Source organism: Diceros bicornis, chromosome 9 (genome assembly GCF_020826845.1).
Source record: "Diceros bicornis minor isolate mBicDic1 chromosome 9, mDicBic1.mat.cur, whole genome shotgun sequence".
NCBI classification, from domain to species: domain Eukaryota; kingdom Metazoa; phylum Chordata; class Mammalia; order Perissodactyla; family Rhinocerotidae; genus Diceros; species Diceros bicornis.
The window spans coordinates 86,925,021-86,949,185 of record NC_080748.1 but is presented as its reverse complement, the minus strand read 5'-3'; the positions used below and the strand labels follow the sequence as shown (position 1 = coordinate 86,949,185).

At 43.3% G+C, this 24,165-nt stretch overlaps 1 protein-coding gene across 2 annotated transcripts; it reads left to right on the top strand.

The window, feature by feature from the left end:
• Positions 1-27: 27 nt before the first annotated feature.
• PCID2 (PCI domain containing 2) lies at positions 28-23,407 on the top strand. Of its 2 annotated transcripts, XM_058548529.1 has the most exons (14): positions 28-110; positions 5,324-5,413; positions 9,640-9,713; positions 10,842-10,907; positions 12,181-12,222; positions 13,455-13,509; positions 16,961-17,064; positions 17,832-17,907; positions 18,541-18,682; positions 19,868-19,968; positions 20,954-21,027; positions 21,185-21,310; positions 22,208-22,331; positions 22,702-23,407. In XM_058548529.1, exons 1-14 carry the CDS (start codon positions 75-77, stop codon positions 22,789-22,791), a joined length of 1,200 nt encoding a protein of 399 aa, XP_058404512.1. In that variant the 5' UTR covers positions 28-74; the 3' UTR covers positions 22,792-23,407. The 2 variants fall into 2 exon arrangements, with proteins under 2 accessions (XP_058404512.1, XP_058404510.1); XM_058548527.1 differs by lacking the exons at positions 10,842-10,907; positions 12,181-12,222.
• The last annotated feature ends 758 nt before the right edge of the window (positions 23,408-24,165 follow it).

The window sequence follows — 24,165 nt, the reverse complement described above, 5'->3', positions numbered from 1 at the left end:
GGACGGACCGCCGGCCGGAAGTGACGCATGGCCGGGCGCGCAGGCGCCGTCTGGGTCGGGCGGCGGGCGCTGCCATGGCGCACATCACCATCAACCAGTACCTGCAGCAGGTAATGCTCGCCCGGCAGGTCGCGCGGGGCGACTCTTCCTCCCCTTGGCCTGCGGGGCCCCGGGCCGGGGTGGGCACTGCGGGCCTGGGCAGCCTGTTCCGCGCCTGCCCTGGCCGCCGGACGGGAGGCCGGGACGACGAAGCGGCAAGCTCACTGGGTGTCCTGGGGCCCCCGGGTACACCCACGGTCGCGGCCCTCAGCCTGGGGACGTGGAGAGGGGTCCGAGCGGATCCCCAAGGGCCTGTTGGTCACGCTCAGGAGCAGGGGCGCGGCCGTTGCGTGGCCGTTGAAGGCCTGACCCAAGGGCCGGACTTCGAGTTTTGTTTCGGATGAACGCTGGTGGACATAGGAGATGGAGATGGCAGGTGGTCCCGCCGCGAGCCGCTGGCCACAGCTGCCGTTTAGTACACCCGCTGTGTTAGCACCTGGTATACTATGGTATCCTGGGGAAATGTCTCTCGCAGGGGTTTTGTCCATGCAGCCTGTAAACGGCAGAAGCATAGTTCAAACATAGGTATTTATGGATTCAAAGCTTGCATTCTTCCCGCTAGACTATGGTAATTCGCAGAACTAGGACCGTGGTCATAAGGATAAAGGAGTGGATTTTAAAAATATCTGAAGGAAACATTACCAGGACTTGGTGATTAAGAACTTGTGGTTGAGGGACCTCGGGAGGAGTGAAGAATGATTTCCAGGTGTCTAGCTTGGACGACAGGTGAGCAGAACAGATTCGGAGGGAAAAGTCAGTTTACTTTTGGACATGTGGAGTTGGAGGTGTCTATTGACAACCAGGTAAAGATATCTAGTTGGCAGGTGAATGTTAGTCTAACATGATTGAGACCATTAGTTGCTAGTTAATTGAGAAAGTTGTTTAAAACGGGAATCATGAAAAAAAACAGATACATGCTTTTATTTTAATTTAAAACATACAGATATACATTCACTTGCCAGTCTTTTGATTGAAGCCTTGTCTTTAAGGATAGGTCTACCTTGGCCTTATCTTTGCAGAGTTAACATTTCCCATATCAGTTTAAAGTTGAACAAGAACATAGACATCTGAAAACCAATTTGAATATAGAATCTCTCTAGAATTTTGTTTTCTCTTAATCGTTTACAATTTTCTTGCCCACACCTAATTCCTTTTTTTTTTTTGGACATTCTGTGTGCCTTGAATGGTGTCTGACCCATGTGGATGCTCAATACAATTTGTTGACTGGATAAATGGAGGCAGATAGGAGGCGTTGAGGCTCGCTTATAGGGCTGGATGGTAAAGTGGAGTGATTCGCCTGTTCTCAGACCTCCTCCCTCAGTCTAGTGAGTAGTAAGGTTCAGACCCAGGCTGGTCTGTCTGACTCTAGGTTTCATATTCTTCTGTTTCACCAAACTGCGTCTTGGTCCTATTCCCTGCATTCCCAGAGGAGCACTCAGAGAATCTCCTTTCTTGTCTGTCTTATGTGGTGAAGCAGTTGGGGTATGATGAGAAGCACAGTAATGATTAGCGCATGTTGAACGCTTAATAAGGACCAGGCGCTGTTGTACGTAGTCATCATCGCTGTTTTTCTCGGAGGTGGGTCCATTGCAAGCCCCATTTTGCATAGGAAAGCAGTGGCTTTCCAAAGTCATTGGCAAGTGTGTTGCACATTGAGACCGGGAGTTCCGGCCTCAGAGTCCATGCCCTTAACACAAAGCTCACTGCCTCTCTTAGCCTAAGTTTTGGCCAACATTTCCTGTCCTAGCTAGAACCTGCCTATTTCTGTTTCCGAATTAAATATTTTTTTGAATCTCATTGACCTTGTCAGCTTTGATACATCTCCATTCCTTATTTCACAGCTTCACCATGCCCACAGCCAGCAGCTGCCTGAAATGCTGTGTCTTTCATTCCCCATGTGCTCTGTGATAACATCCTATTATCTGTTGGGTCTGGAGTTTCATTCTACTCTCCTCATAGCTTAGGAGTTCTCCTGGTAGGTTCTTGGGTACTGGCAGAACGCACGCGATTCCTGGGTCAGAGACCAAGGACTTTAGTACTCAGCATAGCAGGCAGCACGGCAGCAGCATGATGGTATTGCGATGGCCCAGAAGGGCCCCTACACGTGCATCTGAGAGAGAAACATGGAACTTGGGGAACCCACCCATTCTATAGCAGGCTGAAAGCAAGTCTGCTTTCTGTCCAGGGTTGGGGATGGGGGGAGACATTACTTCATTTCTCAAGGTGACCAGCTGCATAAACAGCCCTGAGTAACGGCTCAAGTGAAAGAGCCAGCGGTCAATCCTTGGCAGGGGCAGAGGCCGGAGGAGGCCCTGTTGTCTCTCCCAACACCCAGCTGTAGCTAGCATGTCCCCTCATCTATTTAGTGCTCACAGTGTCAGCAGGCATTCAATTTAGTTTCTGTTTGGAAGGGACAGGTTGAATTCATTTACCTTATATTTTCCCCAGAGGTGGCTCTCTTCATCATTTCTAGTATCTTTTTTTTAGTGTCCTTTATTTCATTCTTTTGTCCATTCCACACACTCTTATTTTACATGGAAAATTACTTTTGTGTGTGTGTGTGTGTGAGGAAGATCAACCCTGAGCTAACATCCATGCTAATCCTCCTCTTTTTGCTGAGAAAGACCGGCTCTGAGCTGACGTCTATTGCCAATCCTCCTTTTTTTTTCTTCCCCCAAAGCCCCAGTAGATAGTTGTATGTCATGGTTGCACATCCTTCTGGTTGCTGTATGTGGGACACGGCCTCAGCATGGCCGGAGAAGCGGTGCGTCGGTGCCCGCCCGGGATCTGAACCTGGGCTGCCAGCAGCGGAGCGCGTGCACTTAACCGCTAAGCCACGGGGCCGGCCCCATTATTATTCTTTTTGAAGCTCAAATTGTCCCAGATTTGGCCACTGGGAGCCCCTTCAAACTGGTTTCTGTGGCTTTTTGACCTGTCTCCATCCTTTGGTCTCTGCCTTGCTTTCTGGTGCAATAATATATTCATTCCAGGCTCACTTAGTTCTTTCCCTGTCCCAGCACTAGATCAGACTTTTCCCCAAGAAGCTCTGGTCCCTTTTAGTGGAGGGTGAATTTAGAAAACAGATATGAGTGCTGGGTGTGCTTATTGCTATCAAGGTATCATTACTTCTAGGCCTTTTCAGTGGACGGAGCTAGTAAATGTATTTTTAAGGAATTAGGAGTTCTAAGAGCAGATGATTCCCCAGTGGATCAGCTTGGAGCCTGGAGGACAGGAGTTGACCAGCAGCAGCCAAGAAAGAGAACTTCCTGAGAGTACCCAGAGCCAGAGAGTTTCACCTGATGACCTCTGCAGTCCCGAGGCCAGGCCCACAGGGGTGCTGTGGACAGTCTCGCCTGGAGTGCGGCCGCATGGTCCAGTGCAAGGTGCTTAAATTAAAACACCAGGGCCAGCCCAGTGGCGTAGTGGTTAAGTTCACATGCTCCGCATTGGCAGCCCTTGGTTCGCCGGTTTGGATCCCTGGCGTGGACCTACACACTGCTTATCAAGCCACGCTGTGGTGGTGTCCCACATACAAAATAGAGGAAGATTGGCATAGGTGTTAGCTCAGAGACAATCTTCCTCACCAAAAAATAAAAAAAATAATAAAAGACCAGAAGTTCTGGGGTGTGACGTATCAACAGTGACTAAAGCCGTGACTGGGTTGCCCATGATGCTAGTGTCCACTGAGGTGCACATCCGTCTTGGAGATTTGATGCGAGTGTGTCACCATCCCTCTGTTTTCCCTCACACCCCGTGACGAGAACTTTGCAGGTTTTCTTAGCTTCCTTGAGGCAGGGGCACCAATGGGACCAATATTTTGTGATTACTCGTAATACATGAAATGACCTTTTGTTTCTTGTAAGGTAGATCCCTAGGAGTGGGATTGCTGGCTCAGAACTTAAGTGCATGTGCAGTTTTGTTGAATAGTCAAGTGGCAAATTCTTTATGATACAAATTATCTTGGAAAAGGTGTGGTAAACTTCCCCAGTCGATGCCCTGAGTGGTAAGCAGAGGAGGTGTCCTTGTGGCTTAGGCCTCCATTTCTTCTGGCCGTGGATGCCTGGGCTTTGGGTTACTGGGCCGGGGAGTAGGTGTGTGCTCCCTTTAGTAGGCGTACCTGATACTTTCCCAGAGTGGACGCACCACTTCACCCTTCCCCCAGCAGTGTGTGAGAGTTCCAGTTGCTTTATATTCTTGGCAGCACTTGGTATGGTCAGCCTTGTCCGTTTTGACTGTTCTCGTGGATGTGTAGAGGGATGCCGTTGCATTTCGCTGGTGGGTAGTGACGTGCGCACCTTCTCGTACGCCATTCCGTGTCCTTTTTATGACGTCCCTGGTCGGAGCCTTGTGTGGCATGAAATTCACAGATCTAATTTTATTGTAGGTGAATTGTACCATATGTGCAGCTTCATGCTTGGCTTTCTCTTCACTTATATAATTAGAATTTTTATGTCATTTTTGGTAAATATAATTTAAAAATATCATTTGGTTTTCTGATTACAAAGTGTCTGCTGTAACACAGGCCTACAGTATAGAAATGAATAAGAGGCTCCTCAGGCCACCAGTCCCCACCCCACTGGCCAGGGGTCAGCTGTGTGGCGTGGGGCCCTGCGTTTCTCCCCGTGCCAACACGTCATACAGTTTCTCTTTTTCTTCTCGATCAAGTTACACAGTTTTCCTGTGACTAACTTTGTTTTTCTTCTTACCAATAAGCACACTGCGGGCACTTTCCCGTGTTGTCACATCACGGCACTCAGGTACCTGTGTGTGACCGTGACATCATTGATTTAGCATTGCCATTCCCTTTTTATTTTATGTGTAGGTTGAGTGGAAGCCTTTTGAATTTTGGATGTATATAATTTTAAGCTCTTTTTTTTTTGCATAAGCTGTATCAGTGAATTTTCAAATGTCTGTTCGTGTGACTTAGTAAAACTAGAAGAATTCACCTTCATTAATAACCGAATAATAAACCACTGGCTTATTCTGGTTTTTCACTTTTTTTTAACAGTAAGTCACCAGTTTGTTGGCTTCCAGAAGATCTCACTTTGAAATGTAGTTATTGTTTGCTGGCTAAAGAGAGTCCTGACTTGTTATATTTCGATTATTCTGACTCCTTTCAAAGTAGGGAAAGGTGAACTTTAGTGGTATACATTGTGTTGTTTAGGTTCTGTTAGAAGAGAGTGTTTTATTTTCTACTGAGCTTTTCTCTTCTCAAATGCTTCAGGTCTATGAAGCAATCGACACCAGAGATGGGGCATCCTGTGCGGAGCTCGTGTCTTTCAAGCATCCTCATGTTGCCAACCCACGGCTTCAGGTAGGTGAAGGGACTGTGCACACAGGTGTCTGGCAGGGTTACAGGGTAAACGGCTTCCTAAGAGAAGTTCAGAGTTTGGGTAAGAAGGAGGCAAATATTGCCCCTCTTGTTTGAAAATGTCAAAGCTCCTTACAATTGATGTGATTCCAGTTCATTTATTGAGCACTGTGTGTCAGATCCTGTCCCAAGATTTGTGCCTCATCTTCCTATATTTAATTCTCACATGGCTTCTGAGGTTCAGAGAAGTGCAGTAGCGTAGCAAAGTCACCCAAGGTCATCTACTGGACAGGTGTTGGGGCTTAGGCTCTGCCCAGGCCTGTCTGTCCCCAAAGCCCAGAGATGTGCCCTGTTGTGATAAGTGAAGTTTCTTTGGGGCAGACCATGCTTGCTTGTTCCTGTACCGTCTCTGCCTGCTTTCCTGCTATGGAGGCAGAGTTGGCTAGGTGGACAAATGTCTGTGGCCCGTGAAGCCTACAGTGTACTGTCTGGCCTTTTATAGAGAGCATTTGCTGACCCCTGCTCTAAAATATGAGTATCCTTGATTTAGAGGATAAATGATACCCAAGCAATATTGTCTATAGAAAATATTGTTGATATTTTGTAAAATCCCATTTCTTCATTGATTCCCATTATAGTATTGGAATGTGTTCCTGTTGGGGAGCAGAATTTTTTTTCTGAAAGGAAAAGGAGCTTATATACTAGTCGTTGTGTTTGGCAGCATATAGGCTGCACCTCAGACCAAGTAAACCAGTTTCTGAAGTAGAAGCAGGATTTTTTTTTTTTAATATATAATATATAAAATTTGTGTTTATTTCAAGCATTCAACATTGTTTTAACATTAATAGTCAATTTAACATTAATATACCCAATTAATAGAATAAAAGGAAATGTATATGATCATCCTTATAGATACAGAAAAGGAGTTTGATAAAATTCAACATCTATTCATGATTTAAAACTCTTAGCAAGCTAGGAATTTCTTCCCTTTTTGGTAGTCTTTTGTTTTGAAATAATTTTAGAGTTAACAGAAAAGTTGCGAAAAAAAAGAAAGAACTCCTGTATATCCTTCACCAAGATTCTGTAATTGTTTACATTTTGTCACATTTGTTTTATCAATTCTATCTGTATTATTTTTTTGAGCCATTTAAGAGTAAGTTGTAGACATGATATCTCTTTATCCCTAAAATACTTCAGTATGTATTTTTTTTAAATTTTTTATTGATGTCATAATAGTTTATCGCATTGCGAGATTCCAGTTGTACCTTATTATTTGTCAGTAACCATATAAATGCGCCCCTTCATCCTTTGTGACCACCCCCCAACTGCCTTCCTCCTGGTAACCACCAAACTCTTCTCTCTGTCCGTGTGTTAGTTTATATTCGACATATGAGTGAAATCATACAGTGTTTGTCTTTCTCTGTCTGGCTTATTTCACTTAACATAATACCCTCCAGGTCCATCCATGTTGTTGCAAACAGCACGATTTTGTCTTTTTTTATGGCTGGGTAGTATTCCATTGTATATATACACCACATCTTCTTTATCCAATCATCTGTTGACGGACAGTTGGGTTGCTTCCATGTCTTGGCTATAGTGAATAATGCTGCAGTGAATAGGGGTGCATAAGCCTCTTTGGATTGTTGATTTCAAGTTCTTTGGTTAAATACCCAGAAGTGGGATGGCTGGATCATAAGGTATTTCTATTTTTAATTTTTTGAGGAATCTCCATACTGTTTTCCATAGAGTCTGCACCAGTTTGCATTCCCACCAGCAGTGAATGAGGGTTCCCTTTTCGCTACGTCCTCTCCAACATTCGTTATTGTTTGTCTTGGTGATTATAGCCATTCTAATGGGCGTGAGGTGATATCTTAGTGTAGTTTTGATTTGCATTTCCCTGATGATTAGTGATGTTGAACATCTTTTCATGTGCCTATTGGCCATCTGTATATCTTCCTAGGAAAAATGTCTGTTCATATCCTCTGCCCATTTTTTGATCGGGTTATTTGTTTTTTTTGTTGTGCAGATGTGTGAGTTCTTTATATATTTTGGAGATTAACCCCTTGTCAGATATGTGGTTTGCAAATATCTTCTCCCAATTGTTAGGTTATCTTTTCATTTTGTTGATGGTTTCCTTTGCTGTGCAGAAGCTTTTTAGTTTGATGTAGTCCCATTTGTTTATTTTTTCTATTGTTTTCCTTACCTGGTCAGACATGGAATTCGAAAAGATCCTTTTATGACCAATGACGAATAGTGTACTGCCTACATTTTCTTCCAGGAGTTTTGTGGTTTCAGGTCTCACCTTCAGGTCTTTGATCCATTTTAAGTTAATTTTTGTGTATAGCGAAAGAAGATGGTCTACTTTCATTCTTTTTTTTTTTTTTTTTTGGTGAGGAAGATCAGCCCTGAGCTAACATCCATGCCAATCCTCCTCTTTTTGCTGAAGAAGACTGGCCCTGGGCTAACATCCATGCCCATCTTCCTCCACTTTACATGGGACACCGCCACAGCATGGCCTGACAAGCAGCGCCTCAGTGCATGCCCAGGATCCAAACCTGGGCCACCAGCAGCAGAGCGTGCGCACCTAACTGCTACGCCACGGGGCCGGCACCTACTTTCATTCTTTTGCAAGTGGCTGTCCAGTTTTCCCAGCACCATTTATTGAAGAGACTTTCCTTTCTCCATTGTATGTTCTTTGCTCCTTTGTCGAAGATTAGCTGCCCGTAGATGTGAGGTTTTATTTCTGGGGTTTCGATTCTGATCCATTGATCTGTGTGTCTGTTTTTGTACCAGCACCACACTGTTTTGATTACTATCGCTTTGTAGTATGTTTTGAAGTCAGGGATTGTGATGCCTCCAGCTTTGTTCTTTTTTCTCAGGATTGCTTTAGCTATTCGGGGTCTTTTGTTGCCCCATATGAATTTTAGTATTCTTTGTTCTCTTTCCATGAAGAATGTCATTGGGATTCTGATTGGGATTGCATTGAATCTGTAGATTGCTTTAGGTAATATGGACACTTTAACTATGTTTATTCTTCCAATCCATACGCATGGGATAGCTTTCCATTTCTTTATGTCATCATCGATTTCTTTCAGTAATGTCTTATAGTTTTCATTGTACAGGTCTTTCACCTCCTTGGTTAAATTTATTCCTAGATGTTGTATTCTTTTTGTCGCGATTGTAAATGGGATTGTATTCTTGAGTTCTCTTTCTGTTAGTTCGTTGTTAGAAATGCAACTGATTTTTGTAAGTTGATTTTGTACTCTGTGATTTGCTGTAGTTGTTGATGAAGCAGGCTTTTTTAAAATTTAAAGTTCCCTGGGTTGTTCTAATGTGCAGACAACGTTGAAAACCATTGCTCTAAATAGAAGTTATTGCCAGAGACTTGATGAGATTCAAGTTCAACTTGTCAGCCAGATGCTCCACAGCTGGTGCTGCCTGCTCCCTGTTGCGTCACTCAGGGGCACACGCGTCTCTGCCCATTTGTCATCTAAGGCTAACCCCCTTCGTTGTAAAACTTCTCATTAACCTTCCATCTGAAGGTTCCATTCACTGGTAGCCAGTGTCTGAATCAGTTATTTCATTAGGGACTACAGAATGGTGATTTTTCCTTCCACGTTTGTGTATGTAGATATGCATGTATATTTATTGTCCCAGTGTAGACTCACTGATTCCTTTTTTTTTAATTCAATGTGCTATATAATTGATTGTGATGTTTATATTATCTAAAATTTGGCCATTGAGAGGTAAGGAAAAGTTAGAAATAAGTGTCAGCTAGCCTAGCCCAGGATGCAGAGAGGGTGGTCCTGTCACCAGGAAGCAAGGAGTGATTCCTAATGTGTCATCGTCTCTCTCATTTGACTTTATCTATGTGAGGTATTATATACTTTATTATGACTTATTTATTAAGCATATAGTAGCTGCTTAATAAGTGTTCTTGACTGACTGGCTGTTAAATATTGAGATATATATGGAAGTGCCTAGACTACTGCCTGGCCTATGATAGACAAGACAACCTGCGTTCTTCTCCTGCCTGAGCCGGGGTCGTGCTTGATAAATATGTATGAAAGTGATGAGCCTTTTATTTAGAAGTGCTGAAGTGTAAAGTATTACTGTTAACTGTAAAGTATAAATTCTTTTGAAACAGAGGTTTGTCTAAATCTCTTTCTATACATTGCATTCTCTCCGTGCCTGTTAATTTTATTTTTGCCCTTTTTCTTATCATTTAGATGGCCTCTCCAGAAGAGAAGTGTCAACAAGTTTTGGAACCCCCTTATGACGAAATGTTTGCAGCTCATTTAAGGTAATCTATTGGTGAGGGAGAAAAACAAGCAAATTTGGAAATTGATGAATTGACTAGGAATTTTATTTCACATCATCTCATGCTTGAAGTAGTGAATAACTTACTTTGAAAAAGTAGAAAATTGCATTTGTAATTTCACTTTGGTAAAGCGTGTGAGAATTTTGTGAAGTTTAAAATACTTGAACATTTTAGTGAACTTTTTTTCATTTCAAGGATCATGTATGTTTTTAAAAGTTAAATTGTAATCATATATCTTTATATATCTATCGTGTAATACTGTAAAAATCACTTATTATTCCTCATCTTGGCTGTATAGTGGTCTTTTGTCTAGGAGGGTGGTATAGAGCTCACTGTTGACTTGCATTTCTCATGGAAATATGCCCCTTTTTTTTCCTCTGCCTTACCTGAAAAGATACCAGCTGAGCAAAGCAAACAAAATACTGCTTTTTATTTACATTTCGTAGCTGCTATTTTCATCTCGAGAGCATCAATTCAGGCAAAGCTTATGTCCTAAAGCATGTGGTATTTGATTGCCCTCCTGCCTGCATACCTCCAGTGTCTCGGAGCGGGCTGGGATGTGGAGGGCAGGGTGGGGCAGACCTGTGAGACCTCTGGAAAAGCTGGGGTGCCACTGTGCTCCTGTAGCGTGAGGCACCTGCAATTTCCCAGCTCTGTGTAGTGTACAGTGGGGTTCCGGATTTGGTGATGAGCTGACGAGTACTGGCTCCACCCAGCTGGGCGTCTGGTTAGAGCGTCTTCGCCCACTGGTCCAGGAGGAGTGCCATACCGTGTGTCAGTGCATGTTACCAATAAATCCTGCCGCAGCTAGGTTTCTCCATCTGGGACTTGAAAGAATAGTCTCAAAACTTAGTGCCAGAGTTCATCTTATACCAGCTCATTTTAGTGCCATAGTAATTTGTGTTTCTTATCTTCCTTCACCTTTTTGTAACCTGCTAGGCAGGAGCTCTAGCTTTCACTCCAGTACAGGTGAGAACTAGAGTGTCTGTGATGAAAGTAAGGTGCGTGGTCCACAGAGTTCACTGATCCACGGAGTTCACGTCTAGGTTTTCATCACGTAAATGCACTTTCTGCCGCCTCTGTCCTTAGTCTCTAATGTTTCTTTTCCAGGTGCACTTACGCAGTGGGGAACCATGACTTCATAGAGGCATACAAATGCCAGACTGTCATCGTCCAATATCTTTGATCGTTTGTGTTGCTGTTCAACATATAACAGATACAATAGATTATTTCGGATTTAAGATCTTGAAACATTGGGCCAGTTTTATTCATACCTTTAATTAGAAAGGAATTAAAACCTTTTGGAAGAGAAATGCATTTAGCTGTTTCACTCGGGTGCTTAAATTTACCATGGACCTTAAGACTTGTCCAGTAACTTATATAGTAAGGAAGAACACTGGTTATGATTAAGGATTTTATTTAATCCTATTGTGAAGAATAATATTTTGTTGCATTAAAGCATTGAGTATCATTACAGGAACTGGTTAGAACTCCACAATCCAGGCACAGACAGACAAGAGTGGACTCAAGACACATTGTCATTTAATGGTGGTGTCATTTAATGGTGGTCACGAAGGACCTTAATCAAGCCAATTTTTTTTTGTGAGGAAGATCAGCCCTGAGCTAACATCCATGCTAATCCTCCTCTTTTTGCTGAGGAAGACCGGCTCTGAGCTAACATCTATTGCCAATCCTCCTTTTTTTTTTTTTTCCCACAGCCCCAGTAGATAGTTGTATGTCATAGTTGCACATCCTTCTAGTTGCTGTATGTGGGACGCGGCCTCAGCATGGCCGGACAAGCGCTGCATTGGTGCGCGCCCGGGGTCCAAACCTGGGCTGCCAGTAGCAGAGTGTGAGCACTTAACCACTAAGCCATGGGGCCAGCCCGAGCCAATTTCTGATTTAAATCATTTAAGTGGTATATTAGAGCTAAGGACCTAGTCAGTGAATGTTCTAGCATTTGTATGTATCTCCGGACCTCAGTTTGCTTGTTTTTTAGCCATTTTGTTTAAATATACACAGAAGAAGAGAGTTGGTTACTAACTAGCTAAGCCTCCTTTAAATTCAGGAATTCTAGAATCGGTGAAATAAACTTTATACAACAGATTCTAAAGCCCTTTACATGTAACTTGTGATTATCTGGGCTCAAAGAAACCAAATAAAATATTTGAAATTGCCAATTAAAAATATCTTGTAACAACAGTCTTTTCCTTACTTTGAAGAAAGTACGTATGAAGTAAACATATTTGCTACACTTGTACCTAGTGATACTCAGATATTTATAAAGTGGGCTTATATATTTTTTCTTCTTCAAGAACTTATTGCTATGACACATAATCTTCTAAATGGTGAGCAGTACTCCTTAAAATTTAAAATCCTTCTTATTCTTTATTCTTATCATCTGTAGCATAACTTCAATTTTTATGTCATACCTTCCTTAATATAGTACATCATTCCTGCGGGCATTTCAGGCCCACAAAGAAGAAAACTGGTAAGTATGGACAGAAACAGCTGGAAATTAGCAAATGGCTTTTTTTTTCAGAAGCTTTTAAAAAATTTATTCTAAATAAACATGTATTGTGTTTTCTATATGGATATTTAATATCCCATGTTGACATATGATAGTATAAACATGAATAATGGAGTTTTTTAAAAATAATTTTTTATTTATTTATTTTATCCCCCAAAGCCCCAGGAGATAGTTGTATGTCATAGCTGCACATCCTTCTAGTTGCTGTATGTGGGATGCGGCCTCAGCATAGCCGGAGAAGCCGTGCATTGGTGCGCTCCCGGGATCCGAACCCGGGCCGCCAGTAGCGGAACGCGCGCACTTAACCGCTAAGCTACGGGGCCGGCCCCTAATAATGGAGTTTTAATAATTAATGTAAACCTAAATGGCAGATCAGCCAGATTATTTGCCGTGTGTTTATATAGAGATGAAATAGTATTTTTATTTCAGTCCTCCCATGCCCCATAAAATTTATTAATACTATTTCTTTCCTTTAGTTGTCAATTTTGAATTTACTTTTGGTTTTAAACTTGGATAAAAGAGAAGAATCAACTACAATTCATTTGAGGTGATATAATACATAATAATTGGGTTGTTTTAAATTTCTTGACAGACTAATTCTTAGTTTTATGATTTATGATTTATTAACGAACTGTAGGTAAATACTGAAATTTTGTTTATACTAAAATAACTGAAGGCTTTCAAGTACCTTTTACTAAAAAAACAAAAACACCCTTTTATTTAAGTGAAGACTTATCTTATACATAAAACCAATACTGCTAGCTAGATTTAAAAAAATTGTTTTATGACATTTTGTGTATTACATATCTGTGTCCTGTTAGGAACCCAGCTTGTTTGAATGGAACTATTTGGATAATGGTGGGGAGCTGAGGGGAGGAGAAGGTCCTGGAACAGCATGAGGAGGTGCTGTCTCAGGCTGAGGACCCCTGGATGGACCAGAGCGTAGGCCTCTGAGGAGGGTCCGGGGCAGTGGGTGTGGAGTACTTCAGACCCTGGCCCTGTGCTGATCAGGAGGTCTGGGAGCTGCAGCTCCCCTCATGGAAGGTGAGGAAGGCAGCAGTGGGCTCAGGTTCTTGGAGGGTGGTGACCCCATTCTGTATAGTAGCCCTGGGTGTCAGTGTTATCCCGCCTCTGGTGATGGAAGCTGTGACCTCAAAGCCTCTTTAAATATCCTTCCTTTTCTGCCCCTGCAGGGCTCTGCCTGTCATGTATGCAGTAGCGCTGGACCTTCGAGTATTTGCCAATAATGTAAGTTAATTTCTGTCACTTGTTTTAAAACCCAAACTCGGTATCTATCTGTTGCTTAATTTCATGTCATTCTTCCCAAAAGTTTTGAGGAGTGACTGGGATTGGGAGGTATCTGTTGAAGAGAGCAAAAGAACAGGGGATGGCTTAATTAGTTGTTCTTTCTGGGTTGATGCGAACAGATTTAAGTAAACATTGGTTTTCATGCTATAGTTATAGAGGGAGTTGTTTCTGTATGTGGTTAGCCATTTATAACATGCAGTGTTTTTTTGTTGGTGGTGGTGAGGAAGATTGGCCCTGAGCTAACATCTGTGCCAATCTTCCTCTACTTTGTATGTGCGTTGCCACCACAGCATGGCTGACGAGTGGCGTAGGTCTGCGTCTGGGATCCGAACCTGCGAACCTGGGCCACCGAAGCAGAGTGTGCTGAACTCAACCCCCATGCCATGGGGCCAGCCCCATGTAGTGTTTTTTTAAAGGGGGTGGAGCAATGGCAGATGAGTGATGCTGCATTTTCCGTTAAGATGTGGCCTGTCCCCCACCTTAAAGAATTCCACCTTAATGTAGAGTCAGGCAGTAGCTAAGGGTTTCTCTGCTGTGAGAAGGTGAAGATCCTGGATTTTGTGGGGTTGACTCCCCTTGGAGGTCAGCATAAGCCAATTTTGGAGCAGCGGGTCTCAACTTTTTGGTCCTAACACCCCTTTACAGTTTTAAAAGTTATTGGTAGCCTCCGGCTCCACACAAGGTGGAGCAGGCACATTTGTCTTCTGCCTCCTGCTGGGAGCTGTAAAGCCAGCGAGCCTCCGAGAGCTGGAGAGAAGGGGCTGATTTGAGAGCAGCGGGCAGTGAGCTCCCCGAGCTCCCTGTTTGCCTCCTGTCTGTCCTGACCAGGTCCCAGAAAAGCCTGAAACCCGGGAATACCCTCAGGTGGAGACGAAGAAGCCCCAAGGAGAGCAGGAAGGGGGAAAGCAGCCCAGCAGGACAGACCCCTTCCACAGTTCCTGCTGCACTCCATACAAGTCTGCAGGTCCCCACCCCTGTCAGCGAGGCCCATGGGGAGCCGGACACACCACCCCCATGGCAGAGACGTGGAGGCCCCTTTCCCCACGAGCATGGTGTCAGCAGAGGCCTGCTGACACACAGTCAGTAAGGTCCACAGTCTCATATGACATCATACCTCAAATGTCCAGGATCTAACCCATTATCATACCAAGAATCAGGCACGTCTCAGCCTTTTGAGATTCTGAATGAGGAGGGACAGTCAGCAAACACCAACACTGAGATGACACAAATGGTGGACTCCCTGACGAGGGTTTGGCACCAGCCTCACAGAGAAGCCTCAGGGAGCAGTTAACATGCTTGGCACAAATGGCAGCATGGACAGTCTCAGCAAAGACATGGAGGATAGAAAGAAGAGCCAACGGAAGCTTCAGCACTGAGCAATATAATAACAAGTAAAAATTACTGAGGACCCCAAAGAGCTTTTGTTTATCTGTGTTATATTTATTTATATTTACTGTATTAGAAATTTTAACTGGGAAAATTTTTAATTTTTATTTATCTAAAATAATAATAATAAACCTTTATATCGTAACATAATTGACTTTTTAAATAAAAAGTAACTGTTTTCAAAATGAACAAGATGTACTAAGAAGAGGGGCATTTTTTTACATTTTAATCTCTAATGTCTGGTTTAACAGTACACTGGTGGATTCTCACAACTGCTACTGCATTCACTCTGTTGCAGTATGTTTTGGTTGAATATGTGAGGACAGTCTGGCCTCATACAGATGTCGATGGGAAAGGGAGGAGTATTTTAATAGCCTTTTTGGATAATTGTAGATATTCTTTGAGCTACACTAAAACTCCAAGAGGTCGTTTTTAAAGGTTAGTTACATTGTGGCCTCTGAAGCTTAGCAGTGAACCTTTTCTACTGTTACATCAGAATCCACTGGTGTCTCTCACACTTTGAGTAGATCTTGTACCACTTGCATGATTTTGTAACATTATACATTGATCATTTGGAAAATTTTGGTTCACTGAGTATGCAGATGTTCCAAATGTTGACGTGCATCATTATGTAAAACAAGCAAACATTTGAAAAACTCTGCATTTGTTAATATCTCCAGTGACCTCATCAAAAAGAGTCTTGAAGTAATGGAAGGCTGCCAGCTCGTGGTGATCAATACAAATTTTCCAGAATTCTAATGTTTTTCTTGAAAGCATTGCCGTTGGCGACAAATACCGTCAGTTGTTTGTCCAGAAGTGACAGGCTTATTTCATTCACTTTTGAGCAAAGCATCCCCAGATACCCGTGCTGGACCGCCACGCTTGTCTGTCAGGCGCCTGCTCCGCGTCCCAGCTTCAGCTGCAGTGGCTGCTCGAGTGCTTTTCCTGGAACAGCCATCATGCTTCAGTGTGCCACAGACCTGCTACGCACACACTTCCTGCTTCATCACAAAGGCTCGTAAAGACATCTGTATTCAAGGACCAGGACTTACAAAGTTAGCATGTACTGCATCATCAGGACATTTTAAAGTGGAATTAGCTTTACTGGTTGAAGGATTGCAGGTGCGTGGTCTTAGGGATACAGTCACTACTAGTTCAGTTTGGTGCCACTGGGAAGCCTCCCGCAGTTTCACCTACCTTGAGTGCAAATGTCAATACCATAAAAAGAGAAATAAAGGCTTAGTGTTGTCATGAAAGTAGTTTTGACCAGGTGCATCATCTGCAGGCAACCTGAAGGCTCCCTGGGGGTCACAGACCATACTTTGAGAACCTGCGTTAGGGAGAATCTGAGTGGGAGAAGACAGGTTCTTCTTTAACCCAGACTCTCCTGAAAACAAGGGGCGAGTCAGACTTGGTAATGATGTTGACACCTATGGAAAGTGTGTGTTTCCAGGGCTTTGACTATGCAAAGGAGGTGGCGAGTTCAGTGGCCAAGTAAGAAAAGGCTTCTCAGCGGCGCAGGGCCACACGCAATGCCAGCCTAAGAATTGGTGACTGACTTAATAGCTTGAGTTGGTTGAAGAGAGATCTGATTTGTGAAAGAGTTGGAATTAGCTGTAGATGTCTCATTTTTATAATTTTCTTTCTTTATTTATTTTTCCCCCAAAGCCCCAGTAGATAGTTGTATGTCATAGCTACACATCCTTCTAGTTGCTGTACGTGGGACGCGGCCTCAGCATGGCCAGAGAAGCGGTGCATCGGTGCGCGCCTGGGATCCGAACCCGGGCCGCCAGCAGCGGAGCACGTGCACTTCACCGCTAAGCCACGGGGCCGGCCCAGATGTCTCATTTTTAAAACTACTGTAGGTGGATAGGTGATTTCTTCAGAACCTGTGGGACTCTGACTCTTTGACTCTGACCATTTGTGCTTCTGGCTGCACTGCGATTTTCTTTTTAATTAAGGAATCAAGAAGAAATAAAAAATAAATGTTTTTCTCTCCCGTTAGGCAGATCAGCAGTTGGTAAAGAAAGGAAAAAGCAAAGTCGGGGACATGTTGGAAAAAGCAGCTGAATTGTTGATGAGCTGTTTCCGCGTCTGTGCCAGTGACACGTGAGTGAGGCGCCGTCCCCAGCCACCGTCACAGCACGTTGTCTCTTCCTGTCCTGTGTAGGCTGTGTCAGGTTTTCTTGTCTTTCTGGTTTTTTGCGGGGGGGGGAATGCATTTCAAAGTTAACTGCATACATCAGTAGACTTTCCCCTAAATACTTCAGTTTCTCTTCTGTATTTTGAGGTAGAATTTTCATACAGTGAACCACACAAATCTTAACTGTGTATTTGCTGAGTTTTGAAAAGTTCACATGCTGTGTAATGCACACCCCTGTTGAGATAAAGGGCCTTGTTGTCAGCACAGTCCTGATTGTTCCCACTGTGGATTATTCTGCCCGTTTGGTAGTTTTGTGTAAATAGACCCACACTCATGTGCCTTGTGTCTTGCTCTTTTTGAGGTTCATCCATGTTGTATATTTCAGTAGTTCATTTTGTTGTAATAATAAGAGAAAATACTTTTTCTGTTTTTCAAAAATGCATCATAACAATTAGCCTTTACATAATGGCTGCAAACTAATCAGTTTTCATCTGCTGCAGTCGGAGGATAGTATTTGTCAAGTATTTGACTGGGATTAGAATTCCTGGTTTGGTCTCCTTAATTTTACCTATTAGATAAGACATCTTCTTTCATAATGTTATTGTATTTCATGACTATGACTTGAGCTGGAGGATTTTATCTCAAGCTATTAATTTGTTTCGGCAGTTTATTTTGTGATTTATAAATAAAATTTTTATTTCCTATGTAACTTTAAAACATTATTTTCCCATAGTCGTGCTGGTATAGAGGATTCTAAGAAGTGGGGGATGTTGTTTCTGGTGAATCAGTTATTCAAGATTTACTTTAAGGTATGCTTCTGTTTGAATCCTTTGTACTGTATCTTTATAAGTTTTCTTTCTCCCCATCTTCCCAGATATCCTGTCTAGTAATTATTACTAGCCTCCCTAGCATTGCTTGGTTAGGTCAACACCTAACCATACTAATAATCCTAACAGCTAACATTTGTTGAGTGCCTGCTGAGTGCAAGGCACTGTTGTAAATGGTTTGCAAGTGTCGCCTTAGGTAAACCTCAGCCCTGTGAAGTCAGAGCTCTTGGCTCCAGGAGAGGTGCACGACCAGTGGGGTGGGCCTGGGCTTTAAGGGAAGAGTTTCACTCTGGAGCCTCCTACCTGCTGTTAGACTAATTAGCTACAGAGCAGATGGGCATGTGGATAGGTGAAGAAGTCAGTCTTTGCCGCATGAGGTCGAACCAGGTGGGGTTGGCTCCCTCACTCTCCTGTGGGTGGGCCTTCCAAAGTGGAGGTAATCTATGCTGTGCAGCTTGTGTTTAGTTTTTATTACTAAATAATCAATTTTGATGACATAATAATGTAATTCCCACTTTAAGGAGGTGTATACTTAGTGAAGTCGAAATTTATGTTTGTTCTCCCTGGTTTGTTTGTTTTTTAATAATACTTAAAATGGATTGTTATTTGTTATAGATCAACAAACTCCATTTGTGTAAACCTCTAATCAGAGCCATCGACAGCTCAAACCTGAAAGATGATTACAGCACTGCACAGAGGGTGACGTACAGGTACTACGTTGGGCGGAAGGCCATGTTCGACAGTGACTTTAAGCAAGGTATGTTGTTAATCTTTTTTCCAGTGTTTTAAAGACATTGCATTCTGAACAACTTAAGTGATACAGTTTCAGAGAACACAATTACTGCATTTTATTATTACTTAAGGTGGAATATAGGTGTAAACCATGTCCAAGTATTTTTGACACTAAAGTTGGTTAAATAAAGGAAAATCCTATTGGATGTTTCTTAATCCATTCTGGGTCTCTGAAATACATGTCAGAGTCTCCGTTATCACGAATGTCTTTTTTTGTGTGGTGATTATGCACCACTGTTCTTCACACTGAATGGAAGTAACTGTTTTCTCCTGTTGCCTCTGCTGGTCGTGTTGGCCCGGGATGTGGAGACTGGGCAGCACTTGGCTCAGCTCCGACTCACTGCTTAGAAATCCCACGTGGATCGGCCGAGCGAGCAGTGGGGCTGTGTCCTTGGACTGGGGTCATCTTTGGTGTTGCCGCATCAGAGTGCGCCTTCATGAAATCTCACTATTTTGTAATTTATTTCATTGACTTTCTCAAGAATGTGACACCAGTTCGTTTTCATTTTAAACTTTTTGATTAGCTGCCATGAGGCTGTTCTTTATCATCTCTGCTCTTGTACTCAGACCAGACTTTTAAACCCACTTCTTCAACAGCTGTTTGCACAGGAAGCAGCATAACTTCAGGCAACACAAGATACATAAAATTGCTTTTCTCTCCACGTGTTGTAGCCAGGGATTCTCTAGGGACTGAGCTCACAGCTTTTTCACAGTCATTGCTCTGGTTTGTTATACTGTAGGGTTATACAGATCAACTTTTCATTTTCTTTCACAAAATTTTTAATAGAGCTACAACTTTCAAAGAAGGGCTTTCCTTGGTTATTCCCCATCATTTTTTTCCCCTTAAAATATGAAGCATAAGAACAGAAGCTTTTAAATTGTATTCTTTTGGAGTCTCTTCAGGATTGGTATGTTTTTCCTCTGAAGATTCATTGAGTACTATTTTTGAATACCTAACACAGCAAAAAATGATTTATTAATATGAGGGGTAGAGATGTGTAGTTTCTGAGACCTTTGGAGCCTTGTGTGTAAGGAGAAATGGTAGAATCAGGCTTGCGGGGGAGCTGTAGCGACGGCATGCCGTGCACAGCGCACAAAGCCCACTGAGCTCTCACGGGGTCTGACTCCTGCCGGGCACTGGCGTCTGCAGCCGAGGAGTACCTGTCCTTCGCCTTCGAGCACTGCCACCGCTCCAGCCAGAAGAACAAAAGGATGATTCTGATATATCTGCTTCCAGTGAAAATGCTACTGGTGAGTGACTGTTACTCAGTTCTACAGATCTTGTTGCTTTGAAGCAGTTGATAGACTTGTCAAAATACAGCTGATGGTGTGTAGTTGATCACATCTGAGTTGCATGTGAGCACACCCCAGAAATAGGACGAACAAGCTTGTGTGTGGCCTGAGCTAAGCAGCTCCATGACTGACACTCCACGATCCTCTGTGAAGACCTTGTCTGTGCTTTCTTTCTCTTAAAAGTAGCTAACTCAAAGGTTTAACGTGCGTAAGACAAATAAAATGAGTGCATATTATTTCTATTCCCCATAAAAATCTAAATTAATGGAAATACATTAACCAAGAAATAAAAATGTCCTTCCAGCCTGTCTGTAGGTAGGTATTTCATTTGGTCACGAAAAGTTATTTTTGATACTTGAAAAGAAATGACAAGTAACTAGAAAGTTAATTGACTAAAACTTCCTCAGAGTCGTAGATAGAGCTTCCTTTCCTCCATTTAAAAGTTTTCTTTAAATTATCAAAGCAATACACATATATGATTAAAAGTTAAAATAGTTCAGGGTAGAGCTTGTAATGGAAAAGCGACGATGTCACATCTGCCCCTCCCCGCTTCTAACCCTGCTTCACAGAAACGACAAGTTTTAAATTTTTTAGCTGCGTCTTCTGGAAGATGTTTCCATATTCCTAAATCTTATACTAGCATTTCTTCAGTTATCACTCCCCTCCTATGATATAAAGGGTAAGAGACATGAGAAGGTCAAGATGAAGGTCAGATGTCACTGAATGACAAAACCGTATTGTGCCCAGGTTTTCTGACTTCTAGACCAGTGTTTGGTTTTTTTCTGGTATACTATGACGTTTTTCATTTTTGTTCAGCTACTTAAGGAGAATTTCTAAGAAAAACAGGTTGCAAGTTTTTAAAACTTCATTCCTTGATAAGATTTTATCAAAGACAATTCTGTTAAAACGGTTCTTAATCTGGAAAATTAACTCTTGGTCTTAGGGTCATATGCCAACTGTTGAACTTCTGAAAAAGTATCATCTCATGCAGTTTGCTGAAGTAACCAAAGCTGTAAGGTAGAGCATTCTAATCCTTTTCCACTTGGAATCTTTTAAAATATAAAATTAATAAAAATTTCGTTGATGTTGTGTGAGAACTAACTGCTTTTTGAATCGATCTCATCCTGGGATTTTGTTTTGTGGCCGTGCTTGCACATCTTTCCCCATCACCCAGCGAGGGCAATCTCCTTCTACTGAACGAGGCTCTGACGAAGCACGAGACCTTTTTCATTCGTTGTGGTATTTTCCTTATCCTCGAAAAGCTGAAGATCATCACCTACAGGAATCTTTTTAAGAAAGTGTAAGCAAACTATTTTCTTTTTAATAAGTTTAAACTATTAGAATGACTCATGCAGTAGAGTTGTCAGGCTATGAAAAGCGTTACAGTGACAGGTGCGGGGTCTTCTGAGATGGGGAATGGGGATGTCAGTCTGTGCGCACGAGGGCCCATCTCTTTTCCTTTAATTCTGTGGAATAAAATCACACTTTTCTGGCCCACTCACTGCCTCGTGGCCTTGGTGCCACACAGGTGAGTGAGCGAAGGCTCTGCCTGCACTTGTGGAGGAATAACTCAAGTGATGTGTGACGAGAGAACTTTGTAACAGAGGTTTTAAAATGCCAGTCCTAAGAATCAAGTATTTCACATTTTATCAGAGCACGTGGGACTCATCGCTCATTTCTTTTTTCATAACTCACTAACCCTCCCCCTGTGGCTCTTCTTGACGGAAAGTTGACTCTTCTGTAGTTGTTGCTTTTCCTCCATGGAACACGAGAAGCTGACTCTTCTCTGAGGGATGGTCCCAACAGGATCTCGGTTAATTCAACTTCAAACAAAGCTAGACTTTCTGTAGCCATGGGTAGTATCTCAGAGTGAGTAAGGACCACATTTCCTTGAATCCAGAAGACACTCTCCATTGTAAGGTGCATCCTGTTTTCAGAGATACTAAAATGTGAAAATACGTGCAATTCAATGAAATATTCATTATATTTGTACTAGTGGCTTTTTTAAATTGGAAAGTCAAAATTGTATTTAAGAGCTCTTATTTTTAGAGTGTATCTAGGAGGTAGAAGCCTTTCTGTTCCTTTGGAACAGGGTTTGTCAGAAGATATTCTTCCTCCTGCCTTAGCGCTCCTTTCCTTGGCCTGTGAGAGACTCGTATCCGGTTAGTAACCAGCGTGTATCTGTTTCCTTCTCCAGGTACCTGTTACTCAAAACACACCAGCTATCTCTGGATGCCTTTCTGGTTGCCTTGAAATTCATGCAAGTGGAAGAAGTGGACATCGACGAGGTCCAGTGTATTCTGGCCAACCTGATTTACATGGTGTGTGAGCTCTTGATTCAGTGTAGGCGGCTCCTCCCATTCGCACGCGGGGTGGAATTTGAAGCGTTGATACTGTGCCCTTAAAGACACCGTTGGGGCCTTTGCTTTTGTGAAGGCATTTTCCAAGAGAACTGGTTTTACCCCGGGAAATACCATGATAGTCAAAGGGCTTTATGGAGTGTGGTGGGTGGATTTAATAGGTACTTCTCTATTCTCCACCATGCATGTATTTATTCGTTGTCCTCCCAGTGAATCGAATTGCACGATGATGGGGGAAGAATGCTTATGCCAAGGGACTAAGTGAACAACTCACCCAGCATCTTTGATGTGACTCCTCGGAAACATACGCCAACCTTTCTTTCTCCTGCAGGGTCACATTAAAGGCTATATATCACATCAGCACCAGAAGCTGGTCGTCAGCAAGCAAAACCCATTCCCTCCGCTGTCCACAGTGTGTTGAACGTACGCACAGCCCTGAGGAGGGGAAAGCTGTGTGTTCCTCCAGTTTCTAATCATGCTGATGGAATCAGTCCTGTGCTGAGGTGTTCTTCTCTGCAGCCAGGGGCTCTTTGGGGCTCCCATCTCAGGGATGCTGAGACTGAGTTTGGCAGCACACGGACACCTTCAGATCTCCGTCATCACTCATGACTAATGTCAGCCTCACAGAGACCTGGAATTCCTTTTTCAGAAAATGCAGACAGCTCCACTGGCTCTGGAGGTTGGTGAAACTCCTGTGAAGGAGGCTCTGTCTCCAAGGCAGCTGTGTGTAGTTGACTTCTCACGAGTGTTGTTCGCAGAGGCGTCTTTGTAACTTTTTTTATACTTCTTTGTATAAAAGGATTTCTGAATTTATGTAAGTGACATACTCTTTATTATATGTTCTGAGATACATCAATTTTTATATGTTAAGTTTGAACATTTTATGAGATCAAAATGCTTGGTTAACTTAAGGCTTCTTTTTTACAAACTGAATGTAATTTGATTTAAATTTTCTAGGTATTATAGCCTGCCATTTTTTCAGGGTATGCACATTTCCTCTGTTTATGCAAAACTTACTAAAGAAGAGCACTCGATAAGCTATTTCAGTTCATCTGTGCAAACTTACCAAGTCTGAGAGCTGCTTGTCCGTTTGTGCAAAGAAAAGCTGCTCTAGAAAGTGTGGGTTTCCTCTTCCTCTCGGGGCCACAGCTCAGGGCTGGCACCCACGTGTGTGGTTCTCCCGCTGCCCAACGCACCAGCCAGGTGGGCAGCCTGAGACACGGGCCTGCCCCGTTTGCTTGTAAAGCTGCAGTTTGGTCAGGGTTCAGCGGCAAGTTCGCTTCTGCTCTGTGTGACCTCAGCTGGGGGCTCTGCTGGGGGTGCGTGGCCCACTCTGCAAGTGCATTGGGGCCGAGCTCTTGCCTGGCCCCCAGTGGGGCTGTGGGCATGCTCTCAGTTCCGCCCCACATGGGCCCTTCCAGGCGCTGCTTGGGCTTCCTGGTGGCACGGAGCCAGGTCCCAAGAGCGAGTATCCCAAAGGAACCAGGTGGAGCTGGATACCCTTTTGTGAGCCAGTCTCCCAAGTCACGTAGTGTCACCTCTGCTCTGGGCACATCCAGATTCAAGCCCCCTCCGGATGTGGGGTGCAGAATGAGTGCATGCCTGGGGGTGTCAGGCCGACAGGTTCTCCTGGGCCTCCCGCTGCCTCTCTCCCCATTCTCTGAGCAGGGAGGTGCGGCCACAGGGCAGGCGCAGGCCGACCTCACACTGCTGCTGGCTCCCGGACTTGGAGCCCTGCCTTCTGTTCCCAGGGCGCTGTTCTCATGGTGTTGACCTGCTGCTGCTCAGCAGGGAC

What these genes read in the sequence shown, in the direction of transcription:
- PCID2 (XM_058548529.1), top strand. Translation starts at nt 75, where the DNA reads ATGGCGCACATCACCATCAACCAGTACCTGCAGCAG. An exon ending in TTCCAGTGAAAATGCTACTG is followed by an intron (nt 19,969 to 20,953) that starts GTGAGTGACTGT and finishes TCTTGGTCTTAG; the next exon opens with GGTCATATGCCAACTGTTGA. An exon ending in GAAGTAACCAAAGCTGTAAG is followed by an intron (nt 21,028 to 21,184) that starts GTAGAGCATTCT and finishes CCCATCACCCAG; the next exon opens with CGAGGGCAATCTCCTTCTAC.